The 25,801-nt window shown below is 47.2% G+C and overlaps 1 protein-coding gene across 1 annotated transcript in view; it reads right to left on the bottom strand.

The window, feature by feature from the left end:
- The window catches only part of LOC8024924 (LARGE xylosyl- and glucuronyltransferase 1), a 121,873-nt gene extending 107,614 nt beyond the window's left edge, over window positions 1-14,259 (bottom strand). The window contains exons 1-3 of the mRNA XM_040211030.3: window positions 13,849-14,259; window positions 9,737-9,890; window positions 186-285 (exon numbers count right to left, since the gene is read on the bottom strand). Coding sequence (XP_040066964.1) covers window positions 186-285; window positions 9,737-9,833 — 197 coding nt within the window. The 5' untranslated portion in view covers window positions 9,834-9,890; window positions 13,849-14,259. The remainder of the gene's footprint in view (window positions 1-185; window positions 286-9,736; window positions 9,891-13,848) is intronic.
- Window positions 14,260-25,801: the final 11,542 nt, after the last annotated feature.

Below are 25,801 nucleotides of genomic sequence, written 5' to 3'. Positions count from 1 at the left end.
GTGAAGTTTGGTGCAAGCTATCAGGGACACCCTGTATATGAGGTTCACATATATCGAAGAAATCAAATATTTTGCCCTTTGACTTAGTGGTTCAACGTTGCTGAAAGAATCTGGGCCACACTAGCTAGGTGGAACTAGATGACACCCAATGGAAAGGGTCCCTACCAGTAAGAATGCCAACTCACCTGAGCTGCTTCCTGAGTAGCTGGTTCTGCTGCTCCACTTCCCGGAGTCTTTCGGCCAACAGAGCTTCCCTCTTGGTCAGTCCCAGTACACTGTCTTCTCCTGATGACAAAAAGGAAACAGCAAGTTCACAAATTGGCCATCCCATTTTTTTATTTATTTATTAGGAGACCAGGTTACATAATGTGAGCACATGTTATACAAAAATATAAACAATATATGCCTAAAAAACGAGAATAAAAAAAAGTGAAAGCCGTTTACAACTCCCTGTAACGCCGAATTAGAGCGCAGCTCTTGAGGAGGAGGAGAGAAGGGTACTGGGGGGGTCAAGTGACCTTGGGTGGGGGTCACGTGACCTAGGGGGTCACGTGACGATGACGATGCCGATGACGCCATCAGTAACGATGACGATGCGGATACCGATGACGTCATCAGTGACGTCACTGATGACGTCATCAGTGATGATGACAATGACGATGCCGGTGACGTCATCAGTAATGATGACGATGCGGATGCCGGTGACGTCATCAGTGACGTCCCTGATGACGTCATCAGCGATGGTGACGATAACAATGCGGATGGTGATGATGACGATGACGATGCGGATGCCGGTGACGTCATCAGTGACGTCACTGATGACGTCATCATTGATGATGACGCTGACGATGCGAATGCCGGTGACGTCATCAGTGGCGTCACTGATGACGTCATCAGGGGTCACGTGACTTGGGGAGCCACGTGACTTTGGGGGTCACGTGACCTTGGGGGTCACGTGACCCTGGGGGAGGGGTCACGTGACCTTGGGGAGTCACGTGACCTTGGGTGTCATGTGACCCTTGGGAGGGGTCACGTGACCTTGGGATGACCTTGGTTACGCCGACGGTGACGGCGACGCCGCTCAAGCCGGGAACGGGCCCCTAAGAGCTGCGTTCTAAAAGATTATAGCCGTACTTCGAACGCGCATCTTGTAAAACTGAAATGAACATGGATAAACTGAGAATGCCACAGTCAAGACGATTGCACTCGTGAATGCTACAAGGTACCAAGAATGAGCAGTCGGAGCAAATTTTAATTCCAGGAAATCATTTTAGTACTCGTTCAGTTAAGTCCCATCACAAAGTGCCACAGCAAGATGAAAAGACACAAGCAGGAAGTTTGGATCTCACCGTTGCGGATTTCACAGTTTCTGCCTAGGCAGGTGATGAGCTAGGCTAAATATGGCCCATATGTGGTTTTTTGCAAAAAGAAAAGTGAATTTGTAAAAGGGAATGTTCAGGGCCACAAGCATATAAGGGGTATTTCCACATTGTTTCTACTGAATACTTAACTTGTTCACTTGTCCTTGGGTATTTTATCTGCCCCGGTGCTAAATAAAAAGACAATCATTGGGACACTTTGAATTAATTCTTCTAGATTTTAATTTTTCACTGCAACTTTCGTTTTAGTTAGTCCATTGTTTCATAACAGGACTAAAAAGGAAGCTTATTAATTTTTACAATGAAATATAAAAAGGAATGTGCCATGGAATTGTTCATTTACTGAACCAATGCCACAGTATCCCAGGCAAGACTTTCAGAGGGTAATATTTATGAACTGTTGGTTCATATATTGTACATAAAATGCCTAATTATTTGTTAAATTAAAGCCAACCAACACAATGAGTAGGTGCCAACAAATAACAATGTGGCAAAAACAAATGGATACAACATTGCTTTGCATCTTAAAATAGAGCTTCAAATAATATATGGTGTTTTCGAAAGTATAGATCTATATGTTCAAACTATACATTACATCCCATTTTTATTACATGTTTTAAACCACAAAAGCTCTCCATATAAAAAAAGAAAAAAAACATTTAAAAATGGCCTTTTTAAAAAAAAATTAAGTAAAATTTTGGATTACAGTCTTTTTTTTTGGGGGTGTTTCTTGCCAAGATAACTTTTTAGTATAACGATATTGTGCTTCTGAATAGGTATTTCTTCAAGCTTTCATTTGATACATAATTTATGTCATAAAATTGAATGTTATGAGGGTTGCCATCATGCAAACCTGGTAAATTATATCAAAAAGGCCAGGTTCAATATTTTTCACAAAAAAAAATAAATAAACACAACCCCATTTTCTTTTAACATGTTGCACTCTCAATGTAGTTTAGAAAGCCACACAAAAGATATCCTTGTTGCGCGGAAGATATCTAAGCCTGGTGTAGCTCTCAAATATGCCACCTGTGACAATCGTCCAAATCCCCAAATCTGCCTTTGGTCCTTCAGAAGTCTAAAGCTCAAAAACTAAAAATATAACAAAATATTTTTTTACAATTTTGTTTTAGTGAAGAGTTTGCCCAGCAGATGTATTTATTTCACAAGTTTTAGAGACATGACCTCTTTTTCCTGTACAATTTGAAATTAAATCGGCCAGCATTTAAAGGGACAATGAGGGCAATCTGGAAGCTTTATTTGACGATTGTAATGGCTGTCAGGCACGTCTTGGACACTCGATGTTGATTAAGTTCTAGCCCAAACAGACGTTTAGGTGCCAGACCAATTAATTAAACTGTTGCGGTAATAACCGTGCTGTGTCATCTTCAAAGATAGCCTACCTAATATTTTTCCCCATTTATCTCTTCTTTTTGGGTGGGTACCCTTTACCAGAGAGTCTAGTAAATTATTATTTTGAAATTTCCCGACTTTTTCAGGTTTTCCCCGACTTTTTCAGGTGAAATTCCCTGACCACTGCAGAAGCGGTTAAATATATGAGACCATTACAACACTAGGCACTGAGCATTAAGCACTGTGAGCATCATTTTGCATGGGCTCAATCCAACTTGCAAATTCCGAAATAGTCAGGTCCGTCCAGTCTGGATGAAATTAGCACTTTCTTGCTGCCGACATCTTCAATGAAGAGGCCACCTCCGGAAACATGATGAAAACGCATCGCTCAACCACACACGTCAATAACCGAATTGCAGTATAGCTGCCAGATGCACACTTTCGGATACTTTCGGTTTAATGCTTGGTCTGGGATCTGCGGCTTTCCCATTTGTTACTCAATCTAGTATCTCTAATTGTATCTAGCCGAGTGTCGCACCCTCACTCCAATTCAAGGCTTGGACTGGATTTGTCGGCCGTTCCCTTTGCATCGGGCAGTGCACACTACATCTGGTGAGCAGGGCCCTTGCTCCGCTCGAAGCAGAATTTATTGACTATTTTTCTGCCCCCAATTCCTCGAGTCTTTGTTCAGGGCACACAATGGCGTTTCTGGCTCATTTTCCCCGACTGGGCTCGCTTTTTGACAATATACCTGACGATTCCCCGATTTTTCCCGGTAATTAAAATTTCCCTGACGATTCCTGGTTTACCCGGTCACTAGACACCCTGGTTTACCCTTTAATTGCCACTACTGAGATAACTCGGGAGACCTCCCACGCACACCCCCTTCTACTCCCGAGTATACTCATGTTGCTTTTTAAATTCACTCCCGAGACAACTCGTGTGAAAAACATAATGCGGTCCATCCCGCCATCTATGGAGAGGTCACATAAACTTGCAGGACTTGTAGGTTAAATTTTAGACAACAGCCCGGAGCACATGTTTGTACCACCCACGTCGCTTCGTCTTCGTCTCAGCAGCGCAGCCAGGAGCCATGGTGAGTCAGCGTGCCACGTGCGTCCACGCTTTGATGGGCGTAGAGACTCACAAACTGTCGATGAACTCGGACTCAGATGAAAGTGATAATGATGAAGGAGCTCAGATAAAAGACCTGTCGAGCGACGACAGCGAAGAAAAACCCCTCTCACCGAAGAATCAGAGCAAGAAGAGGAAATGCGACGAGTGGAATGGCTGTTGGAAGAATTCAAGCCTCAGGAGCTCGCTTTTGACCCATCATCTGCAGGGATCTGCAATGGCATCAGATTGGTGTCCAGTGAGCTCGAGATATTTTGAAGTTTTTTGTACATCCGATATTGTGGACGCGATTGTGGAGCAGACATACATTTTCCAGCACCAAGTAGTTGCCAAGCCGACGCCGGCGGCCGGATCCCGTACACACCAGCAAAAAGATGCGACTCCACGCGAGTTCTACGTATTTCTTGCTGTCGTAAGGCTCATGGCACGTGCAAGAAAGGGCACCATTGCGAGGATTGGTCCATGGATCCCCTCTTGAGCAGACCCGTATTCTCAAAGTTGATAAGTCGCAACCACTTCCTTCTCCATCTCGAGGTTTTTTTATTTCTCCGATAATGAACATCAGATTTATGGTGACAGGCTGCACAAGGTGCGCTCGGTCCCCTTGCCGCTTCGAAAATCTTTCAAGGGGCCCTATCTCCCATCCAGGATCTTCGCATTGACGAGCCTGCTGCTTCTCAAAGGGCGGATGTCATTCAAACAATATATCCCGCCCGAACGAAGCAGCTCCGGCCTGAAATCATTCCTACCCTGCGACGTAAAGACAGGATTAGTGCTGGACATTGTGATCTACGCCGGCTTATCAACTCAAATCAACAACCCCGAGATGGGATAGAGAGCCTCGATCATTCTTACTTTGTTGGACAGGCACAGAGCACGACACATTTAGCGCGAACAAGCGATCGCTGGCTTTTCCAGTTTTTCTCTTTGAAAAAAATGTCATCCAAGTTATTATGGCTACAGAAAGAGCTCATTTAGTTCCATAATGTAAGCGATAAAATTTCGTGCTCGCTAATACTATTTAGAAGTAAAATGCGCAAATGCGCTAATGTCATGTTCGCGTTAACAAGTATCGCGATGTGCACCTGGACAAGGGGCACGTCCTCTGGGTCGATAACTGGTACACCAGTACGGCCCCGTTCCTTCTCGAAAACAAGACCCACACCTGCGGTACAGTGCGGAAAGACAGGAAAGGTGTCCCACACCAAGACTACCAACAGCAGGAAGGGGAAACCAATGACATGTGCAATAACCGGCTTTTCTTCGTCCGTTTGAAGGTCAAACGTGAAGTGCGCGTGCTCACGACGAAGCCTAAGGGTGGCATGGTGGACAGGACCACTGGTGAGAGCAAAAAGATACCCCGGTGCGTCGCCGAGTACAACTTGTGCATGGAGCGGTGAACAAAGTAGATATGTTTGTGACCGCGACCAGTACAGTCACGAGAAGGTCCATAAAGTGGTAAAAAAAGTACTTCTTTCACCTCTTGGACACCACTGTCCTAAACAGCCATACAGTGCAACCACAGCGTCCGCTAAAAGAAGGAGCGTGGCAGACTTTTGGCTCGAACTAGTCCTCCAGCTGGTCGAAGGGAATCTCACTATGTGTGTTCTAGCTGCCAGGTGTCACTTTGTGTGGTGCCTTGTTTTGAAGAGTTTCACACTAAAAAAGTTTTTTAAATGGCTGGACATCCTAATTTGCAGCTAATTAATTATCTTGTTAATCGTTGCATTAATTATTTGTAATCAAAAATACTTTTTTTATCTGGATAAGATAATCCCGAATAAACATGTTTACATGTCTTGCCAAGCATCGTGGTGCATTACTAGCATGAAATTTCCACAGAACCAAGATACAAAAAAAAAAAAACACGGCAGGGGGAGAGGGGCAGTCGGAAAAAAAAAAAACGGCAGTGAAAGGGTCAAGGGACTTTACTGTCTGTGTTTCATATGCACTCTACTGGTGGACCTTGGGTGTCTCTAAAACAATGTTTGGTGGTCCCTTCCACCCAACATTACCTTAAATTTTATCGGCTTTAAATCGGTTGGGCCTTATAGGCGGTACTGATCGAGTAATTTTATTTTTCAATTTTTTATGAAGCCTCTCTTTACATTATGTATCTTGGGTGCTGGGGGTCAGTCAAGTTGTTTCCGAGAGAATTTTCCCCATGTCTGCCAATATTGATTTTGTTAGAAAATAAGGAAATCATTCCCTTTGTTGTTTCGCCTGTTTGTACCCACTCGGTTATCATCGGCCTCGGTTTTCTCTGCTCTGCTTTAGCAGTAACTGATTCCAGTACCTCAGAGTTGCACATAAATGAGCCCAGTTTCGGGAAATATTAGTAACACAAACAAGGTTTTAGTCGCTAAGGGTGTTCCAAATTTACACTCTTCTAGCGTCGTCCTTTTCCTTACCCCACACCTTCACCCCATTGTGAGGAATATCAGGCAGCAAAGCTGAGAGGCAAAGAGTGAGAGATTTCATTCTAACCCCCTTCGTTGAGGCGCCAGTGTGAGAAAAAGCGGCTGCTTGCATTCGCTTGACCAGCACAATGATTATGGTGACAGTTATGTTTGGACACGACAAAGTTACATTACATGCTCATATTAGTAAATAATTAAATGCTTTTTAACGGAACCACCAACAACAAGATTTTTTCCGTCCGTCCATGAATCCCCCACTAAATTTGGTGGGGAAATTGACATTACGTGACCCGACGGCGCACTATCTATATGCACAAATTCAGTCTTCGCGATAAATTTAATGGGAAAATTAATGTTTCTGACACGACGTCGGGGGACCTATGCTCCAATTCAGTTTGCCCACTAAATTTTTTGAGAAAATTGATGTATTGCGACCAATAGACGTTTGTATGTGGGTACCAGCAAGTAGCCTCGGACCGCATGACATAGAAGGAGAGAGGCGCCGACACCTTCTTTCCAGGGTGTCCACTTGCTCTCTGCACGCACTGCATGCCGGTCGCGGTTTTGTGCAATTGTGCAATCCTCCATTGAACATGGCGCGTCGGCATGGCCTTCGCAGTCTCCACGCCGAGAATTAATTTTGCGTGCAAAGTGTTATCCTGGGTTGTGGCGACGCTATAGCGATGTGCTGCGACCGCAAACCAGCACAACGAAGAAGCCTATCCGCCCACCAGCGTCGTCGTCGCAGTGCGGCTTCAAGACAACAGAAACGTTTCTGCTCCGTGTCTTTTTACTTTGTCTATGCGGCGCTGGTACTTTTAGAGCATTTATGGCCTCCGTTGTCACGAGCTTCTTATTGTGCATACGGGTGTGTGCTCATGTTCAAGTTATTACTGGTTCATACTCTTCCTGCAAGTGCGTGTGGCTGTGTACAGGGAGAGTGAATTTTCACTGTATCCAAATATTTAATCGAACGGATTAGGGCTAGCATTCCCGAACGTTGACTCTATCTGTGTCACCTAGAAATCATACTGACTACCATTCCTGTTGCGAGTCACCGCACTCCTCCTTGGAGAGTGTGCTTACTGCACAGAGGGTTCCTAGTGCAGGGTGTCACAAAAGGAAATTTACACGGTCTTTTTTACCGCAAAAATAAACTGGACATCGCCGTGCGCTCATTCTCCGCCCAAATCTAGAGCTAGAGGTCACAACCAGATGCCAAAGTTTCAGTGATTTTCTGAAAATTTCAATGGGAAAATGAAGCCCATTTTTGATAGTTTTCGGTTTCTGGTGCCATAGAGCCCCATGTGTTTGAAAACTCCGTCGGCCGCCATTTTCCCATTGAACTTTTCAGAAAATCACTTATAACTTTTGATTAAGTTATCAGATCGGGCTGAAACTTTGGCATCTGGTTGTGACCTCTAGCTCTACCTTTGGGTGGAAAATGAGCGTTCGGCGGTGCCTAGTTTATTTTTGCGGCAAAAAAGATTGTGTAAATTTTCTTTTGTGACACCCCGTAGTTGCAAATGATGCCAGCCATAGCTAATCCGCTTGACATAAATGTATCAACTGGCCACGAGTGTGTGATGCCGCATCGATATTCTGCGCGTGAGGGTTCCCTTTCGCAATCCGAGCAAGAGCAGACGACGGTGATTCTCGAGTCATGACGGGAATTAAGGCTTATTAAAATGTCTAGGAATTGACTCCGGCCGCAGCCACGTTCGAGACAATTAAAAAAAAGTTAAGGTCCACAAAAGACCGGCCAAAGGTGAAAAAAAACAATGGGGGCTCCAAAAAAAGTTTAAATTAATATTACAGGCGGCATTCATGTTGAGCACGCTGGGAAAATGGCAAATCTCCCTGCTCCAACATGGCGGAAACGTGCAGCACGCCCGAAGGCGCCGGTGTTTTCCAAAATGGAAGTTCCACGGAGACTCTCTCGCGCACGCCGATACACTAATTCAGTTTCCGAGCTAAATTTAATGCCGGCGAAACTGATGTCTTGTGAGCTATGCGCGAGTTACCCCAATATATTTAGCGGAGAAATCAATAAAAATAAGGGCCCTTCGTTTTTGGGTTTTATATTTGTAAAAATGAGGAAGGGGGTGGGGGCTAAAAATTGGCCGCTTTGTTCCAAGCTGGTAATCGGGGAGAAATTGCGCCTTTCAAGAAAGTGTCCTGGTGTTTGGGTTTTTCAGGTTATATTTAGTGATATTGCAGCGTGCGCAGCTGGCCAAGTAGGCAGCGCGCGCGTGGCCTAACGGTTATCGTGCTTGCTTTCCACGCTGAAAGCCAGGGTTCGATTCCTGGCCGTGGAGGCGCATTTTTGTTGACTCTCTAAAGTAATGTTCTGGTAAATTCGAGAACCATGTTGCTTGTTCGAGGTCAGAATGTTCTACACGCCAAACCTTCTACGCCGAATATTCCAGAAGCCCACACGTGTCTCCGCGTGGCGATCTGCATTCAGTCTCGCCCCAGCGTTCGACTCTGCTGTTACACCGACTTCGACGCCTGCGACGCTGTTATTATCTTTTGTACCCTTTTATTTTTGGCACAAGTTCGCCACATTAGACGTTTATTTCTTCCCGTTTATTTATTGTTTTGTGGTCACCACCCGTGACAATATATAAGTATAATTAACGATAAAAAGAACTTATCAGTGCCAGTACACAGATTTGTTTTTCACAATCAAAGTACATAAAATAGCATTGAAACATGGTATAAGAGCTAACTTGGGCTTCTTGATATTCCATAAATTCTCTTTGGTGACAGTCTTCTGCACAAGCAGCATCTTTGTCTCTCTCCTAGACTTGTGCTGCCTTTGGAAATATTCCAACTGAGAGAACATTCTCTCAATGTCACAGCTTACGCATACATTTGAAATGCGCAACAATATCACATCGGCTAGACTGGAACAAAATACCTGCTGTTTCTGTTGAAGCTTAGCTTTTAAAGGAAGCAATGGTGAAAGAGCAGGCCAGCTGGTGTAAATTGAGCATAGTTGTAAACCCGAGACTGGGGATACGCGCTGGTTAAAACAGAAAAAAGGACAAAGAATACTTGACAATGGGCATAAAAGTGTCATTTTGGGGTTCGATTTATGTCACTGCAGTCCACCAAAGCCAAAAGAATCCAGGTTTGTTTTCAAGGCCTCGAGCCAGCACGCAAGTTCCTACCAACTTTTTGTTTCTCAAAAAACATTTTCGGAGGAGTGGAAACCAAAAAATGGTAAAATTGAATATCTGAATTCGGGGTAAAATCGGGTTTAACCCTGTTTCCAAGAAACATGTTTGGGGAGTAGATACGGGGAAATATCGGGTTAAAGCCAATAATATAGGTCCTTGTCCACTCCCGTAAACAACCGTCTAATGTTTTCCAAACACATTTCTTGCGTTCTAAGACTTTCTGGAGGTAAAAGTTGCCAGCCATTTCTACCATTGGCCTTCTCACCTTGGTCCTTGGAGTCGAGGTAGAGCAGGAGCAGGGCTGGCACCGAGAGCACGGCCAGGGCCAGGGAGAGCAGGACCAGCTGCCGGTGCCTCCGCATGGCACCGGGGAGGACCTATCCCCGGCCCGGCACCACGACCCCGTCTCCCGGCTGCACCTGCAACCGTCCCGGGGCCAGTGGGTGGGCCGGCTTCTCATCCCGGGGACTCAATCGGGCCCTCGGTCACGGGTCACAGTCCACCCCGTTTCTAAGGGCTCCAGTTTCTCATTTGCACCAGTGGATCGCTTCAAAGGTCTTCTATTGGCACCAATGAGCTTTTGCATTTGTTTCCGACTTTTCCCGTTTCTTCTGTCGTTTATATAGGGTGACTGAAAAGACGAGACTCATTCTAAGATGGGTCAAAAAAATCGGTGCCTGCACGTAGCAATCTAAACTTTTAGTCAGTGGTGTATCTTGTGAAATTACAAAGCATAGCTCCCTCCCTATAAAACAATAGGGCCAAATAACTTGCCAGGGTCAACATCGGACGGCGACGCGTACTACTGAGTTGAGTTGCAGAGCGCGTTTGGTGCACATATTTCATTTAATTTCATTTATTTACCTCAAGGGCGTCTTTGAGGACGCATTACATGATGGGGGTAGGCAGTGCGAGCATTTATAAAAACATAATCACACAATTTTCCAAACACAGTCAAAGATATAACAAAATAATTGCAATCAGCCCAACACAGATTACAAAAGAGAAGTGACATTGTACGTACACAATAGCAATTTTCAACTGAATGTAACTGTGTATAAAACAATAATTTCAATATTGGAAAACAGAAAGCAACTATGAAAACAAGAAATAAGCATGTATGTGCACTATTCCTACCATAGGTGCTAGCACATTGCTTTAATTTCAATGGGATTTGCGTTAGTAATCATCTCGTTTAGCAAGTCATTCCATTCTGTAATCGATAATATTAAGGGTGAAAACAAAACAGTGTGACTGGTATTGCTGTACCTTACAGGAATTATCGGTTCGAGGAGAAATATAATGTGCGGAATGACAATAGGTGTTTTTAAAACACAAGTTAACTGTAGTACGAGTCATGAAAGAAACATTAATTTTGCGCTGGGTCGACAATGACGCGAGACCCGAATTTGTTTTTAGAGCTGAGGCACTAGTTTGAGGCGAAATTCATATGAACCGGGCTGCTTTACTTTCGACAGATTTTAACTTATAAGTAAGATAATTTTGATTTGGATGCCATATGATACTTGCATATTCTAGTTTAGGGAGAACAATTGTTTTATATGCTAGCAGTTTTGTTGAAGTGGGGGCCAGTTAAAGGGTGTGCCTTAGGAAACCTAAAGATTTAAATGAGTTGGTGACTAAGTTGTTGATATGCTGTTTCCATGAGAGAGTTTCAGAGATGTGAACTCCCAAGTATTTGTATAGTGAACCACATTCAAGTTGCTGCAAGAGTAATGTATATTGGCTGTAAGATTTGTTTGAATTCGTAGTAACGGTCATTTGTTTACATTTATCGGGGTTAACGGTCATCTGCCATTCTGAGCACCAGGAAGATATAGCATCAAGGTCATTTTGGAGGGCGTTATGGTCTGTCGGGTCTAAGATTTTCCTATAAATAACACAATCATCTGCGAATAGGCGGATAGTTGAGGTAATCGAAGAGGGAAGATTGTTAATATAAATGAGAAAAAGGCACCACCTCCTTACCGAGATTGCTTGCGACGACCATGGCATTTGGTTTAAAAATAGATGCGGACAATATAAGCTAAACTTGAAGTAAAAAAGTACAATAAAAAAAATGTGGTTGCATAATGACGGTGCTCTTCCTGTCCGCCAGTTTCGACTCCGTGTCGTCTGCTTTGTTTCGCTGGTTGGCTACACCTTCCGACGAACGGTCGACGGTCGCCTCCTTTGCCGACTGCTGTTGACCCTGACAAGCTCTTGGCCTTATTTTTTACAAAAAGTACACTTTCCAATTTTACAGGATAAAACTAACCTGCGAAAAACTCATTTGACGCAAATTTTAGATTGCTTGAAAATTAAAACAGCACAAGGACATGGACAAGAACAAGAGGGTAGACAAACAAGGTCCTATGTGCAGGTGCCGAATTTTATGGTCTATCTTAGATCAAGCCTGGCGACTTCAGACACCCTATATTTTCTACAACTTTCTAATGAGCAAATGAATGAATAAAAGCCCAGTCACGAGACTGCCAGCTGTTTCTGTTTTCGAAGCATCTTCTGCCTGCTCTCTGGCCGATGAAAGTGCTACCACTACCGCTCTGCTTTAAAGACGACGAAATGTGCCCTACAGTATTCTGTGTTTTCAAAGCTTATTTCTCGCAAAATACGGCGGGTGTTTTTCCGAGCTTATTTTTGGTTGAAAATTCCACTTTATTAAAGTTTGTTTCTGTTCGATTTCCAAATTTTCAAGATTGAAAATATAAATATATATTAACCGGAGGGTGTAACCCTGCCCTAGATTGATAAGAACTCACGTGTACCACACTACATTGGAGCCACTGCTGTTAGTAATACTAACTGTCCCAGGACAAAACTTGAAAAAGACACATTAAAATCATCAAACTCGTACGTAGTTGTTGGAAAGCTTGTTTTCTTTTCATCCTATTCTACCGCTTCTACCTGCGGCTGCACTGGCTGAAGTGGTGAGGTAGAAGCATCTGCTGCGCCCCTCCCTCCTATGAAATTCAAGTTCATAGCTTTCAGGGTTATCCAAGTCACAACCCTACCTGCCTCTTAGAAGCACAATCTGGAAATCAAAACTGTGGCTTTTGTCATGACCCAGAATTGCAATGCCCTGTTGTCCGGTGAACATTCTTTGGTAAATACAATGAGATTTTAAAGGAACCTGAGAAGGCCTCTCCTGATGACTGCTGAACCTGTGCTCTGGACAAAGTTATACATAGAAAGCTGACTTTTCTTTGTGGCCTTCAAATTTTGAGACTTCCAAATAAATCAGACTTGGAAAAAAAAAAAAAAAGAAAAAAAAGTGCACAAGAGTGTTTTTCAGGTTTTATGGAACTTATCAGAAAATATGGCACCCTACCCATAGGCAAAGGCATAACCAGTTTTTTTTTTTTTTTTTTTGTTTTTTTCGGTGATTATTTGTCTATGACTTGGGGTGCAAGTAAGGAGAGGGGAGAGGGAGGAGGGGGGGGGGGGGGGGGGGGGGGGGGGCTTGGCCACTGCCCATAAGGCTACATTAATGGCGATTGCTCGGCATCTGGACAGTGCCTTGAACAACCGCGCGATCTCATTTCTACTACCGAAGAGAAGCGGTAGCACACATGGCTACGTCGTCTGTGTCGACATGCACTTCGGGGTGTGAATGCTGGTACGATCTCACGACAGAACTCACTACGAAAGGACTCGGTACCTTACGCGAAACAAGCTCGTTGTCGTCTTTGCGTGGTGTCCGAACCACAGTATCGTTTCAACGCCCACTATCAGGAAGTCGAATTCGAGGTCACTTTCGCAAAAAAAAAAAAAAAAACTCGCTTCCGCTGCACGAGCGCGATGTGCTACGAACGAGAGCAATCTTTCGGGCGTCGCGCTCGTGTTATCGCTTGAAGCTCGATTACGGTAGAGACTCCTCTCTTGAAATGTTCAGAGAGCGCAGCAGAAGCTACAAGAGTGAGCTTCGATCGTTCGATCACAGGGGTTCGAGGTCCCTGGCGAGCACGCGCGCGCTCGTGCACTGCAAACATCGTTCGAGGCAACGTGCTCGTGTTCGTAGCTTCGGCTTCGCTCGCACTGGAAGGGGAACGGTGTAAAGACCGATGAAAGATGAACGGAGCACGCATATTGCTCGAGTTGCTTCCACGCACCCACGCTCTCGTACGCGAGCAAACAGGCGCTGCCGCTGTTGTCAGCCGGCGGTGGCCACGCTCGCAGCTTTCCGGCGAAACATCGCTCGTACCACCTACCCCGGTCACCCCCGATCACCACGAGCTGGTAGGAAACACGAAACTGCCCGAAACCACGGAATTGCTAGGCCTAAAAAAAAATATTTAGAGAAAACCTCCACTGCACAGCAGGCAGCGCAGGTTCAAAAGGTTCGAAAAGATCCGGTACCTGCGATCTTCTCATGGAAGCGCCGACGGTGTCTCGCGAGGACTGAAGGAGCGCACCGTCCAGCGTACCGAAGAAGGTCCGTCCATGCCGGACCACCATGCCGGACGAAATCGAGAAGCACAGCGAGCACGATACCAAGCAAGCGCCGGCGGCGGCTTCGGTCAAGCACAGAGACGGCGCGCGACACTAGTTCACTTTAACACAACGGAGCCGTGTGGGCGGAGGTTGCTGGCCTATCTTCGGTGGCCGCCCGCCTCCGCCAAGCACGGACTGCTGGTAATGGCGCCAATTTTGAAACCATTAAAAGGACGGGTGCGAAACGTACGATATTTTCGAATCCTTCTAGGGAGTGTCTACACCCACGCGCGGGGATGTAGCCACGTCGGGAGGAGATAAGGCTCCATCAACGATAAACCGGAAGTTCGGAAGTGGCACCCCCCCGGTTGCCGCCATATTTTACGCAAATGTGACCACTCGTCACGTGACCCCTCAAGAGCCGTGACGTCACAGGTAAGATGGCAGCGCCCAGAGCTGGCGAATGAGAGTTTGTTCGGTGCGCGGTAGCCGTGATGTGCAGCTGTTTTCCGACGACTTCGGGCTTCTTCGTGCTTGCTGACGCAGGTATAATGTGAAAATATGAAGGAATGAGACTTTATACCGTTTTTGCGCAAGATCGCTCTGGATCATCTGGTTATTAACGCCTGTGAGACAGCATCAGCTCTGCATCGCCGTACCGGTGCTTGGATTCCGGGATGTGTCCGAGGATCGATAGAACTTTGAGTGCTTTTAACATGAAATTTTCGCATTCTCTTAGCTTTGTTTGAACGTTGAATTATCTAAGAATCTACGCGAAATGTATACGTCGCGTTAGGGCCTAAGGGAAGTTGTTTCAGCCCTCCGTCACTGAACAACCATAGCAACTTTTAGCGAGGAAGCTCCTGCGATTTTAACCTTTTGTGCTAATCCACGATTCTACATTCGATCGCTTTTCTTCCTTTTTTTCTTTTTGTGTGTGTGTGTGAGTGTGAAGTGCACCCTTATTTTCAGCTACGAGGTTGGCGTTTTATTGAGTATGGGGAAGAATAAATCGTTGCAGGCACCTGCTTCAAAGCTATTCGACTTGCTATAAGAACAACTGTTTTGGTGCATGCACAGATTAACTGCGCATTTTTTCTGTTTTGTAGGATTTATTTCAGCTATGCTCTTTTCCATCAAGAGTGCATTGTATTAGTCGGTCAATTATTTCATTGTTCTAATTACCTGGATAACATGATTCATATTTGTGTTCATCCCTTGCCTGGAGAGCAGTCTTGTTGAAAAATGTTGACTACCATTCCTTTCGGTCTCTTCAATAGACTCTTTTTAAAAGTGTGGGCTGTCTATACTTCGCATCACCGTAACTTGGAAAAGGCCAACCGCCACAGCCCCCTCGAGCCAATCAGAGAGACGGAGCGAAGGTGTGTGACAAATCTGTGCAGACGAGCACTCTGGTGATATGCTGTCATGTGCCTCTCTCCAATGTGTGTATTGACCCACCGAGACCGTAGCCTTTGCCATCTGCCAAATTCTGATGAAACAAATTACAGTAGCTACTACTGTAATTACCCCAGGCTTTCATACTTTGGGTATTTGTTCGACAAGAATGTTATGTCCGCCATCCCTGTGAATTCGGCTCAGCACCTATTGGACTCGAATGCTGCATTGGCGTTCGACGTGAACTGGGGCCCATTCGTGTGCTTTGCGCCGAAAAAAATGGTGACGGTTGTGTTGCTTGATAAGGTTCTGCAAAGGGTCTGTTGTGTCATACATATAGGAAGTGTCATGCAATACAACAATGCATCAACACATACTATTAAACTATATGCTCAGAGGTGTGTTTGTTTTTCCAATTAACAAGTTACAGCAGTGTGCTTTAATGCTATTATCATGTGTGTAGTTTTAAGTATCCTCTCTGCAATGCCTACGAAAGCCCCTGGAAGGAATAAATTAATGAATAACATTTTCACATCACTGGAGTTGGTTTTCGGATGCACCACATGTTCAGGAAAGGTTGATTGAGTGCAGCCCCTTGCATGAAGTCTGCCAGTCTGGCATGACCCCTTAATTAATATTGAAGCGTCAGAGAAGCGAGTGTCCTCGTAAGGTCCAGAGCGTGCAATGGACACAATTCTCGGTGTGTAGACTCTCAAGGCACGAAGGCAAGCGGAAATATGTTTATCTGGTTAGTGTATCAAACATGTTTATTTCCACTTGATTACAAAATTATTGATTCTTAGTAAATGGTTCCATAACAAGTTCTTTCTGCGACAGTCTCGTGTCAGGCGTTCAGTCGTAGTACCTGTGGACCTTGTTGTCGGATGACGCTCCTGGCACGTCGGTGTTCAGTTTGGTCGAGTGGCAACTTTGACCGACTGATGCTGTCTTGTAATCATACGTCATGCGCACTGAAGCTGCAGGGCTGGCTTCTAATCCGAAAATTTTCCTGGTAGTTTTCGGCATCAATGTAGCAAGTTCGGGCATGTATTGCTTACGTGCCTGTGCCTTTTGCTGTACCGTTGACTTGAAAACTGGCAACAATTTTTGTTTGCTATCCAAGTCTGGTGATGCTTGCAGTTCATTTTTGAGAGCAACCAACCATTCTATTCCTTCAAGTCACTCAGGGGCATTCTCCCTCAAAGTTGGAAATTGTGTGCTTCGTGGAGTGGACACAGAAAATTGCTGTCAGCAAATTTTTAGGTATTGTCCTTGGACGACAACCGACACCAAATCCACTGTCACTGCATCGCCGCTCACCTGCTTTGTCGTGCTTACCTCTTGTTGAGGTGATGGACATGAGGAGCTTTGGGGGTAATCAGGGATTCAGAATCTTCGATTCAGCACCTTCGGCATCAGGGACAAAGGTCGCCGAAGGTAATCCTTAATCTCCCGTGGTCGCTCCTCGAGACGTAATCGAGGGTCGTTTGGCACGAACCCTCGCCGACCAATTCATTGGTACGGGCTGCTTTGGTAGACATGGTAGGCTTCATGCAGTGGTAGCAAAGTGGTTTTCGGTCGCACATTCGCATCACCTAAGTTTTCCTCGGTGTACATTGTTGAGCACAGACCTACACACGATGTCGGGAATGCTTCGGCGTTTGAGTGTCTCATTGAATTGGCATTGAATACTAAGGGGCAGCCGGTGCGGTCGTCGTGCCATTGTGGCGTAAGTTGCCCTTGGTTTGTCAGATGCCGCTTCGCTCGCAGACGTCTCGGTTGAAATACCCGTCAAACTTGTTCCGAAACAATCTCGGCAATCAAAATAAAAGCCGGGCAACTGATGGCAGGAAGTAGCTTCCTGATCTCCTCCCAGACAACGTCGTGGGTGATGTCGTGGATGCCTGGGAGGCTGGCATCGAAGTAGTAGCTGGACAACTCGAGTGTCGAGACGCCGGGAAGTTGTTCATAGTGGCAGGCTCGGGCATGCAGTGCACATTCCATGTTGGAAGCAGTGATATGAACACTTCGACTGTTGTTGGGGGGTTGCGGACAAGGCTGCCGAAGGTGTTGTCCCTCACGTGAGGCGCATGGGATTCTTATGTTCTTGTCTTCTGTAGCATCAAGGTCGGCGTGGGCGTGGGCGCTCGATCAAGCGCAAAACATCCTCCACGAGTGCGGTGGCGCTCTCATTGGGGCAGTGTCCTGGACAGAATCAAGAATGCGGCTCTCTTTCGTTGATGTTGGCTGACGGATGCGCGCTTCAGCTTGATCTTGCCAACTTCCCATGACGTTAAGGAGGATCCATGGTTCTCAGACCGGCGCCGGCATTTGCTTCCACGAGAAGTATAGGTTCTGCAGGAGCTGGTTGTCTGTCCACCCAATGTGGCGGGCGACACTGTCATATTGTTCAATCCAGTCCTTGACGTCTTCATACAGCTTGCATGAAAAAGCGTCGGAGTGTGATTTGCGACGGGCATGCAAACAATGGTGGGAGGGGACACGGTTTGCTGCTACAGGTTTGTCATTGTTGGCTTAGTCAGCTTCGGATTTTTTGACAGGAGACCGAATTCCGGTGGTTTTTCCTGGTAGCAGCAACTGGCTCGGATTTCAGGTGCTTCGTGGTGTATTTCCGAGCTTACTCCTTGTGGTACTCGGTCGTCTTGCGGTTGTTCTGTCAGGCTCGGGTCAGGACTTTGCCGACGGCTCGACAGGGGTATAAGATGCAGAATAGTCCGCCAGCCGTGTCCCATTATCGGGTAACTCGGCTGAAGAGCCGCCGGGTTCACACAGAGAAGGGCTACGGGTAAAGTGCCCAGTACCTCCACCTGAACATACGATTACAGCTGAGCATGACCTGCAGTGTCCCAGAATAGTGAATATTGATAGAAGATAGGACTGGAACAAGGATCCGTGACAGTATAACAAAACTAGCAGAAGAGAATCTATCCTGACCACTGAAGAAGCTGCATTGCTTTGGTGGCATTCTGTCCGAATAAATCCTCTCCTTCGGGGTTTGGCGACTGCGGTGGACGAACTGAACTGAAATGGATGTGGGACCACTTTTCTGGTAATGAGCCACTGCAGACTGTTGTCACAAAGCGGCGTGAGCTGGGTACGTAACACGCTCGGTGAAATGTCCGGACAGCTTGCAATTCGCGTAACGAGTGTGGATGAAACGTTTGTGTTGACGAAACGTGCGACAGACCAGCGGGATCAATACCAACTGCAACACCTGTGCTCCGTGAAAGTGCAAGTCTACGCCGGAACAATTTCGGAAGCAGCACAGCATCACCTAAAGCATGGCACAGGAACTACCAGCTTGAAGGCAGCTCTTCGGTGCGCCGCACACCTGTGCTCCGTGAAAGTGCACTTCTACGCCGGAACAATTTGTAAGCAGCACAGCATCATTCAGCACGGCACGAAAACTACCAGCTTCAAGGCAGTGTTCCGGTGCGCCGCACAACCGAAGTGAGCCCTCGGTCATTCGATCGAAGCTGCACCGCGATTGCACACCGCCAAGCACGACTCAGGCAATTTCCGTCGCTAAACTGTGTATCCAAATATATTGCACAGGCTTCACTGCAAACCTCGAAGATTCCGATGGTCAACGAGAGCACAGAAACGTCGCCTTAAATTTTATCCTAGCGGTATCCGAATCAATCCGAGGTCCGAGCAACGTAGGTCAGATTGTCTCTTCCTTGGCAATATCCCGGTCGGTCACCAGCGAAATGCACACCGTTTCTCCGTATTTTCACGTTATACCTAGGTCAAACACCACGCTGAACTCTGAACTCGCTTTCGACCGGCCTCATATGACGGCTTCCGCGTCTGAAATCAACTCGCCGAGACGAACGACAACCAACAAAGCATCCGACAAGCTCCGGCCCAGCTGGGGCCAGCCGCTGCATGGGCGCTGCCATCTTTCCTGTGACGTCACGTATTTGGTTTGGTCATGTGACGTGTGGTCAAATTTGTGAGCTCCAGACTCCGGACACCTGCGCTCGAGCGCGCGGGATCGGAGCGTAGCTTAACGGCGCACTTTGGTACCGAGGCTGCCGAGGCGCCATCTGACGCCTACTTTTTTAACGTTTCCGGTTCCGGCTTTCCGGCGCGCGCTTGAACATGGCTCCCGTCCCGTCGAAACATCGAAAAAGTGTTTCGTCGACGACGACTTCGATGAAATAAGTGCGCGGAGACGGCGGCAACAGCGAGAGCTTGTATTTATGCTGCACGCTGTTGGTGCGGCGATTATAGGTACGCCGAACGCCTTCTGAATTACCAAAAGCCTTAAAGAATGACATGAAGAACTTCGACAAGCATTTGAAGGATGTATGCATACCTTTCTACACCAGCACCATGCTTTTTTTTTATTTTCCACGATGACGGAACGACTACACGAGCTGCCAAGCGATCGCCGTCGAAGTATCCACGCATCCAAGCAGGCGCGACTTGCGCGTCCGAGGGAGTCCCTAAAGGCTTCGGCGCAAGCACGAACGACGCCGAGAGCTCCGAGCACTGCATCGTAGCGCAGAACGAGCAGCTCCTACCCACGACCGGCCTACCTCGGTGCCGTTCCTGGCTAGGCCGGAGCCTTTCGGCCGCGGGGTTCGGTTGGTGCGGTCGCGGTCAGCGAAGTTTGGCGAGGCCACGACGAGGCGAGCGCGGTGGCATCATCGGAGCGTTCGGAAGCGAACTCGCTCGCCACGGATTGCGCACACCCGAAGCCTCTGGTCCAGCGTGGCCCGGCGGCCCGGTCCAGAGTGTCCGGAGCCCAAAACGCGAGGGTTTTGATGATTCTTCCGTCCCGTGCGAGACCACCGCACCCACCGCACCACCGCACCACCGTGTAAACCGGTGAAACCACGACCACCGTGCAAAATCACCGCGAGTAACCGCGAGACTGGCCGCGAGAGCGGAAACACCGTCATCTCACCGGAAACCGACCTGTTCGCGCTCCCGCGCACCATCTCCGACGACGGAGCTCGCGGAGCGCGCTCCGCCACCGTGCACCGGAAGTGAGACGATGTCGTTTAGTTTTTAGCATCCTCGATCATCCGCACCGGTGCGCACCGGGGCACTGAGGTGCGCCCCTTCGTCTTCGATCAAGTGCACCGGTGCGCACCGTACATCCTCGATCAACAAAGCGCACCCTCCCGGTGCGGCTTTTCGTTGCCCCAACGTGCACCAAGAAAATCGGCGGTGCGCCGGGGGGCAGTCCCATCAGGCATTGCGGCCAGGAGCGGGAATCGAGAAGATGGCGGGAGTAGCAGACGCGCAGACTATCGAGATGGCGATCTTGCAAAAACGAACACGCCTTGCAGCTGCACTAGATGATTTCCTCGGGTCCTCTGACGGCGAGACGACGAGCTTCCCACCATCGCCGCGATTACTGGCGATTGCTGCGGTGGCAAGGAGCGCCCGAAAAGCACGAACTTCGTGGAAAGCGGCGTGAGGCGTTTCGATGACAGCGAGGTACGGCTATTATCTGGCGTTTCGTTTTCTTGAACCAATAATGATGGCCAACATATACATGTGGAATTGTCACCCGCTTCGTGACCCCATCGACAATCACGTCCACGATGTTTATTTCTGTGGGACCGTCAAATCCGCGAGTAAAAAATAGCAGAAATTGACAGCAGACGGGCACCGTGCGCTGACCTACGCAAGAAAAAACGAACAAAACGCGAAGTGACGCAAGGTGGAGCTCGCCGCGGTGCACCGGCGCGGCGCAGTTTGTCCTCGATGTTGCACCGACTTTGCGCTGCACGACCGAGGAGCGCTGTGCACTGTGCTGGTTTCAGGGCGATTCCGGTGCGAGTTGATCGAAGATGCTATTAGCTCGAGTGCACTCTGACCGCTGGAGCGCGCTCGAGCGCGTTAACTTAACGCGCCCAATGGCAGCCTCCTTATGGGGGTCACTTTCGAGTGCAGACCGGAACCCCGGTTTATCGCTCTAAGCCCCTCTACCTCGTTGGGCTCCATCCACGCAATACGTCACTTCCGGCGCACTACGATCAACTTCCGGTCTAGCCTCCCATTGCGCCCATTGTTTTTCCATTTGCTTGGCGGCCGTTGCACCTTGCGTTCCTGCCGTGCGCGGACTACTGTCTACTTAGAGCACTATATAGCTCCTTCGGAGCAGAGTAGCGCAATCTAGAACGCCGCCTCTCGGCGACTAGTGGCGAACACCCGGAGGTTCCAACTGCGGTCAGAAATGCATGGAGAACGTGAGAAAATCGTTATTTCTTCAGTATTGTGGGGATGTACGGAATGGCAATCATTTTTGACATAATAATGGAACATTTTAGAATAATTTGCGCTAAGTTTTGTGCCCCGCAAGGACGTGACTTTTTTTTAAAAATTGCCTGAGCGGCATCATGCAGCAGACGACACGGCGACGTCACACCATTCACGTGACCCGCTCCGGCCAACCCGAAAAGCCCATCTCCGCTGCGAGCAAAAATCGTCTGCTTCAAACGCCATTGCCTTGGAAATTGCCTTCTCAAAATTTGTACACGCATCCGATATTATTAAAACTTTGATAAAGTGTTTAGTGCTTTACTACCTTCACGACACACTAGTTTTGAAAAGTGTGAACTCGCCGTTCATTTTTTAATCAGCCGTGTTGTGTCGATCTCCATGTATTCTCCCATAGGGCTGGCCGCCTCCTGGAACCCTGAGTACCACGTGACTCGCGCCGAGCTGCTCTGTCGGCCATGTTGTCGGCAAAACACGGGGTTCAAAGGATTGCGCTACTCTGCTCCGTAGGAGCTATATAGTGCTCTATGTCTACTGTGCCTGCCTGGTCTTCCGCAAGCGGTTTTGACTTTCTCTGAAGCGTTTTTATTTTATTTCTGTTTTCTCGGACAAGGAGCTTGGCCGTTTGAGTATTAGCACGGTCGCGCTTCCTGCCTCAAGTTTTGGTTGCCGGGGGTTCGACGGTGAAATACTTGTCCTAGTATTTCCCATCGAATAATCGGGAGGCTGTCGAAGTGCGGGCGTTTAGTGGCATTAGGATCGAGGCTTTGTTTTCCAAGGTGTCTGACGCCCTGCTCGATTTTGGTACAAACAACACCAGCGTTTGTGCCAGCGCGTACGTTGACAAGTATTGTTGGCTGGCCGCTCAGACTTTGGGACGCAATCGACGATGCAGATCGCCTTTTCTTCCGTCCTTCCTAGGCGGGGGAACAGGTTCTCTTCGATGGAGTGTCAGCGTAGTCAGAGTGCCGATATCCAGGCGTTGAATGATCGGCACAGAGACGTGAACTGGCTCCTGCAGGAGTTCTGCCGCAAGCAGGGCTTCGTGTTCATCGGTGATCTCGTGGACGAGTGGCATCTGCGCATCGGCTACTGTCTTATTTGTCATGGAATAAACCGTTTCTGGAATCTTTTACCCAGTTTTCTCGATTGAATGCTCTCAGTATGTTTGTTATTCATGGGACTAGTGCATGTTTTCCCTTTTCTCACAATCTTTGTGTGATTGCAAGCGTGCGCGCAAATCAAGAACGTACGAAGCGGTGGGCACGTACTTGTCCCCTTCGGTACACATAAGCTCACATTAAAAGGCTTCGAACCAAGCCAACCACACACACCACGAAGCCTCTCCGCCTCGCCTCAGCAGCGATGCGCACATGGGCGAAGGCCCCGGAGGCCGCACCCGCACCCGCACCGCCCGCACGCACGGATGGCACGCACGCCGCCCACACGTGTGTGTGACTCCTGGACAACATAAATATAAAGATATATATTGAACATGATTGTAAACCTGAGACTGGGGCAGAAAAGAGGACACACCAGAAGGTAGAAAAAGACGAGGCAACGTCTCAATTGGTACTATTTTCATGATGCATCATATTTGCTATTAGTCTTAGAAAACAGTAAACCATTAATGAATTGTCTAAACATTTATAAGGTCACGTGACATATTAACCTTAAAACAACAATGAAATATAACCACTTTATTTTTATATCCTATATTTACTTATAAGAAGGTATAATATGTACACAAAAGCAAATTATCTCTTTATATTATAAGTCACGTGACCTTTTGCGTGGATGGAGCCTTATCTCCTCCCGACTTGGCTACGTCCCCGCGCGTGGATGTAGCCTCGGCCATCTTTCTAAGGTTCGAATTTGAAAAGGTCGCAACTTTAGAACCCCGCTGAAGTTCGAATTCGAATAAATCGAAAATGTTCCATACACACGACGTCGTGCTCTTCTGAAAGAATCGAGTTCAAAGATATCAAATTTGAAAATTTTGATTTATTTCAGATTCAACGTCGAAAAATCGAATATTTCGTGTTTTTTTTTTTTCAGGTACAAAGTCAAAAGTTTGAAAGTTTCGATTTTAAAGGGGTCATGAAACGATTTTTCACATTTTTCCTTCTTAGCTTTCCTCCTCAACTCACAAATCGCGGATTGTACCAAACCGTTTAGAAGATGGAAAGGAGGGACTCTCTTTTTGCTCGGACCCTCGGTTGTGTACCCGGACACTTTTAACCTCACATACCCGGACACAGCCATTGTCCCACTAGAAGATTAGACCGTCGCTCAGAACTCGGACAAAAGTTGCTTTCCCCACTCCTTCCACCCCATAGCTGACAGTGCTGTGGGAGCTAAGTGCTCGTTGGGCCAGCCATACTTTTGCCACATGGTCATGCTCCCTCGCGCATACCACCAGCATGGAATGAGGTCATTCCATGCTGATTAGTCCGGGAAGCGCATAGGCTTCCACCTCACGGTCAGCTTGCGGGTGAAGGGAATAAGTGAAATCCGGTGTCGCGTGACCTGGGTTTGGGCCGGATGACGCAATTTCGGTACCGCGGATGTATTAGTGAAAAGGCAGAAAGCTTTCGAAGGGAAGGAGGTACAAAATAGTCCTCTGTGTTTTCAAATTTCTGTACCAAAAATCAGGCTTTTGACTTTCTATCTTCTTTCTTTTGGCCCACTAAACGATATGCTATTAGTAAAATCCCAATCTTAATTCATTTATGCCTGCCCAAAATTCGTTTCATCGGCCCTTTAAAGGAGCTGTGCAACAATTTCAGTGCTTTGCTTAACGGGATACTTCAACGAAATTTGAAATAATATCCGTCGTGTTAAAAAATAGGTTGAAGATGATCCACAATACCCGTAAATGACAATCGCACGTTTGTATTTTGAGCCTGGTGGCTGTATTTTTCGTTATAAACGGCCCACTCTACCAAGCGCTCGGAGAAGGCTTAGATTAGACCATGTGGCATCCGACGCAATCGTGACGTAGGTCGTCTCGGGACGAGCAAAGCTACGTCGAGGCTGAAGTCGAGGGGATGAGGATACGGTCCATTCGTCACATGCGCACTCGTCACAGGACGATTGGTCACAGGACGATTCGTCACACAGGAACATTCGTCATAGGATGACTCGTCACGCGGCCAACCGGTCCTACAATAGTTCGTCCCCCCAAAAATGTATTGTCCAATTTGGTTCGAGCGGACGTGCCTCACCTCATATCTTAGTATGTCATTGGCTTCTGAAAGGCGAAGAATTTGTAACAAACGTTTTAGCTTCTGGTTCGGTCCCGAACATTGAATGTTGACCATGTTGAATATACCTGAGACTGGGGTAGAAAAAAACATAAAAGTCGAAGAAACAGAACGGGACAGGACGACGTCTCAAACTCAGCTACCCCAGCTGAGACGTCGTCCTGTCCCGTTCTGTTTCTTCGACTTTTATGTTTTTCTACCCCAGTCTCAGGTATATTCAACATGGTTAACATCCACCAGCTCGCCTGCACCCTTACTATTGTATCATTGAATGTTGGTTCGGCCTGACAAAGTGGGTCACGTACCTCTTATCTTAGCATGCCTTTCGCTTCTCAAGGTCGAAGGATTTGTAGCAGACGTTTTAACTTCTGGGTCCGTCCCAAACGGTGAATGGGGAGGCCATATAATAGCGACTATTTTCGAACTTGGGCTACATTCAAAAGGATGGAGGTGATCGCAACAGAGAGAGGTGGAGCCATGCAGCTGCACGAGGGGTACTCGTACATATGCATGCAGCAGTAAGGATTCCGATACTTATTGGTTTTCTCGAAGAGGTGTATGCAAGGCAAAGTAAAAACTTATTTGGCTGCCAGTCGGGTTATTGCTCGTTCAACCCAGCAACTTAGGTCAACCTGCTGAAAAGCGGATGAGTATCGTAAGATTAGTTCTTCTAACTTTTGGTTTATGTCACTGTGGGAAGTCGTGAAACTCCTCATCAGGGAATGTGGGCGGTTGTTGAGATTTAAAATTTACTATCGTCCCCTGCCCGATCGATGTGACCAGTTGCCCGCATGACGAGTCATCCTGTGACGAATGTTCCTATGTGACGAATCGTCCTGTGACCAATCGTCCTGTGACGAGTGCGCATGTGACGAATCGTCCTCATCCCGAGGGGATGTCCTAGTTTTTCCAGCCACCGAAGCGGCTGCTTTTGTACGCATTTTGGGTGACGG

Source organism: Ixodes scapularis, unplaced genomic scaffold, assembly GCF_016920785.2.
Source record: "Ixodes scapularis isolate PalLabHiFi unplaced genomic scaffold, ASM1692078v2 PGA_scaffold7__128_contigs__length_106722199, whole genome shotgun sequence".
Classification (NCBI taxonomy): domain Eukaryota; kingdom Metazoa; phylum Arthropoda; class Arachnida; order Ixodida; family Ixodidae; genus Ixodes; species Ixodes scapularis.
The sequence above is the reverse complement of the archived record's forward strand: the minus strand, read 5'-3'. Positions and strand labels throughout refer to the sequence as shown.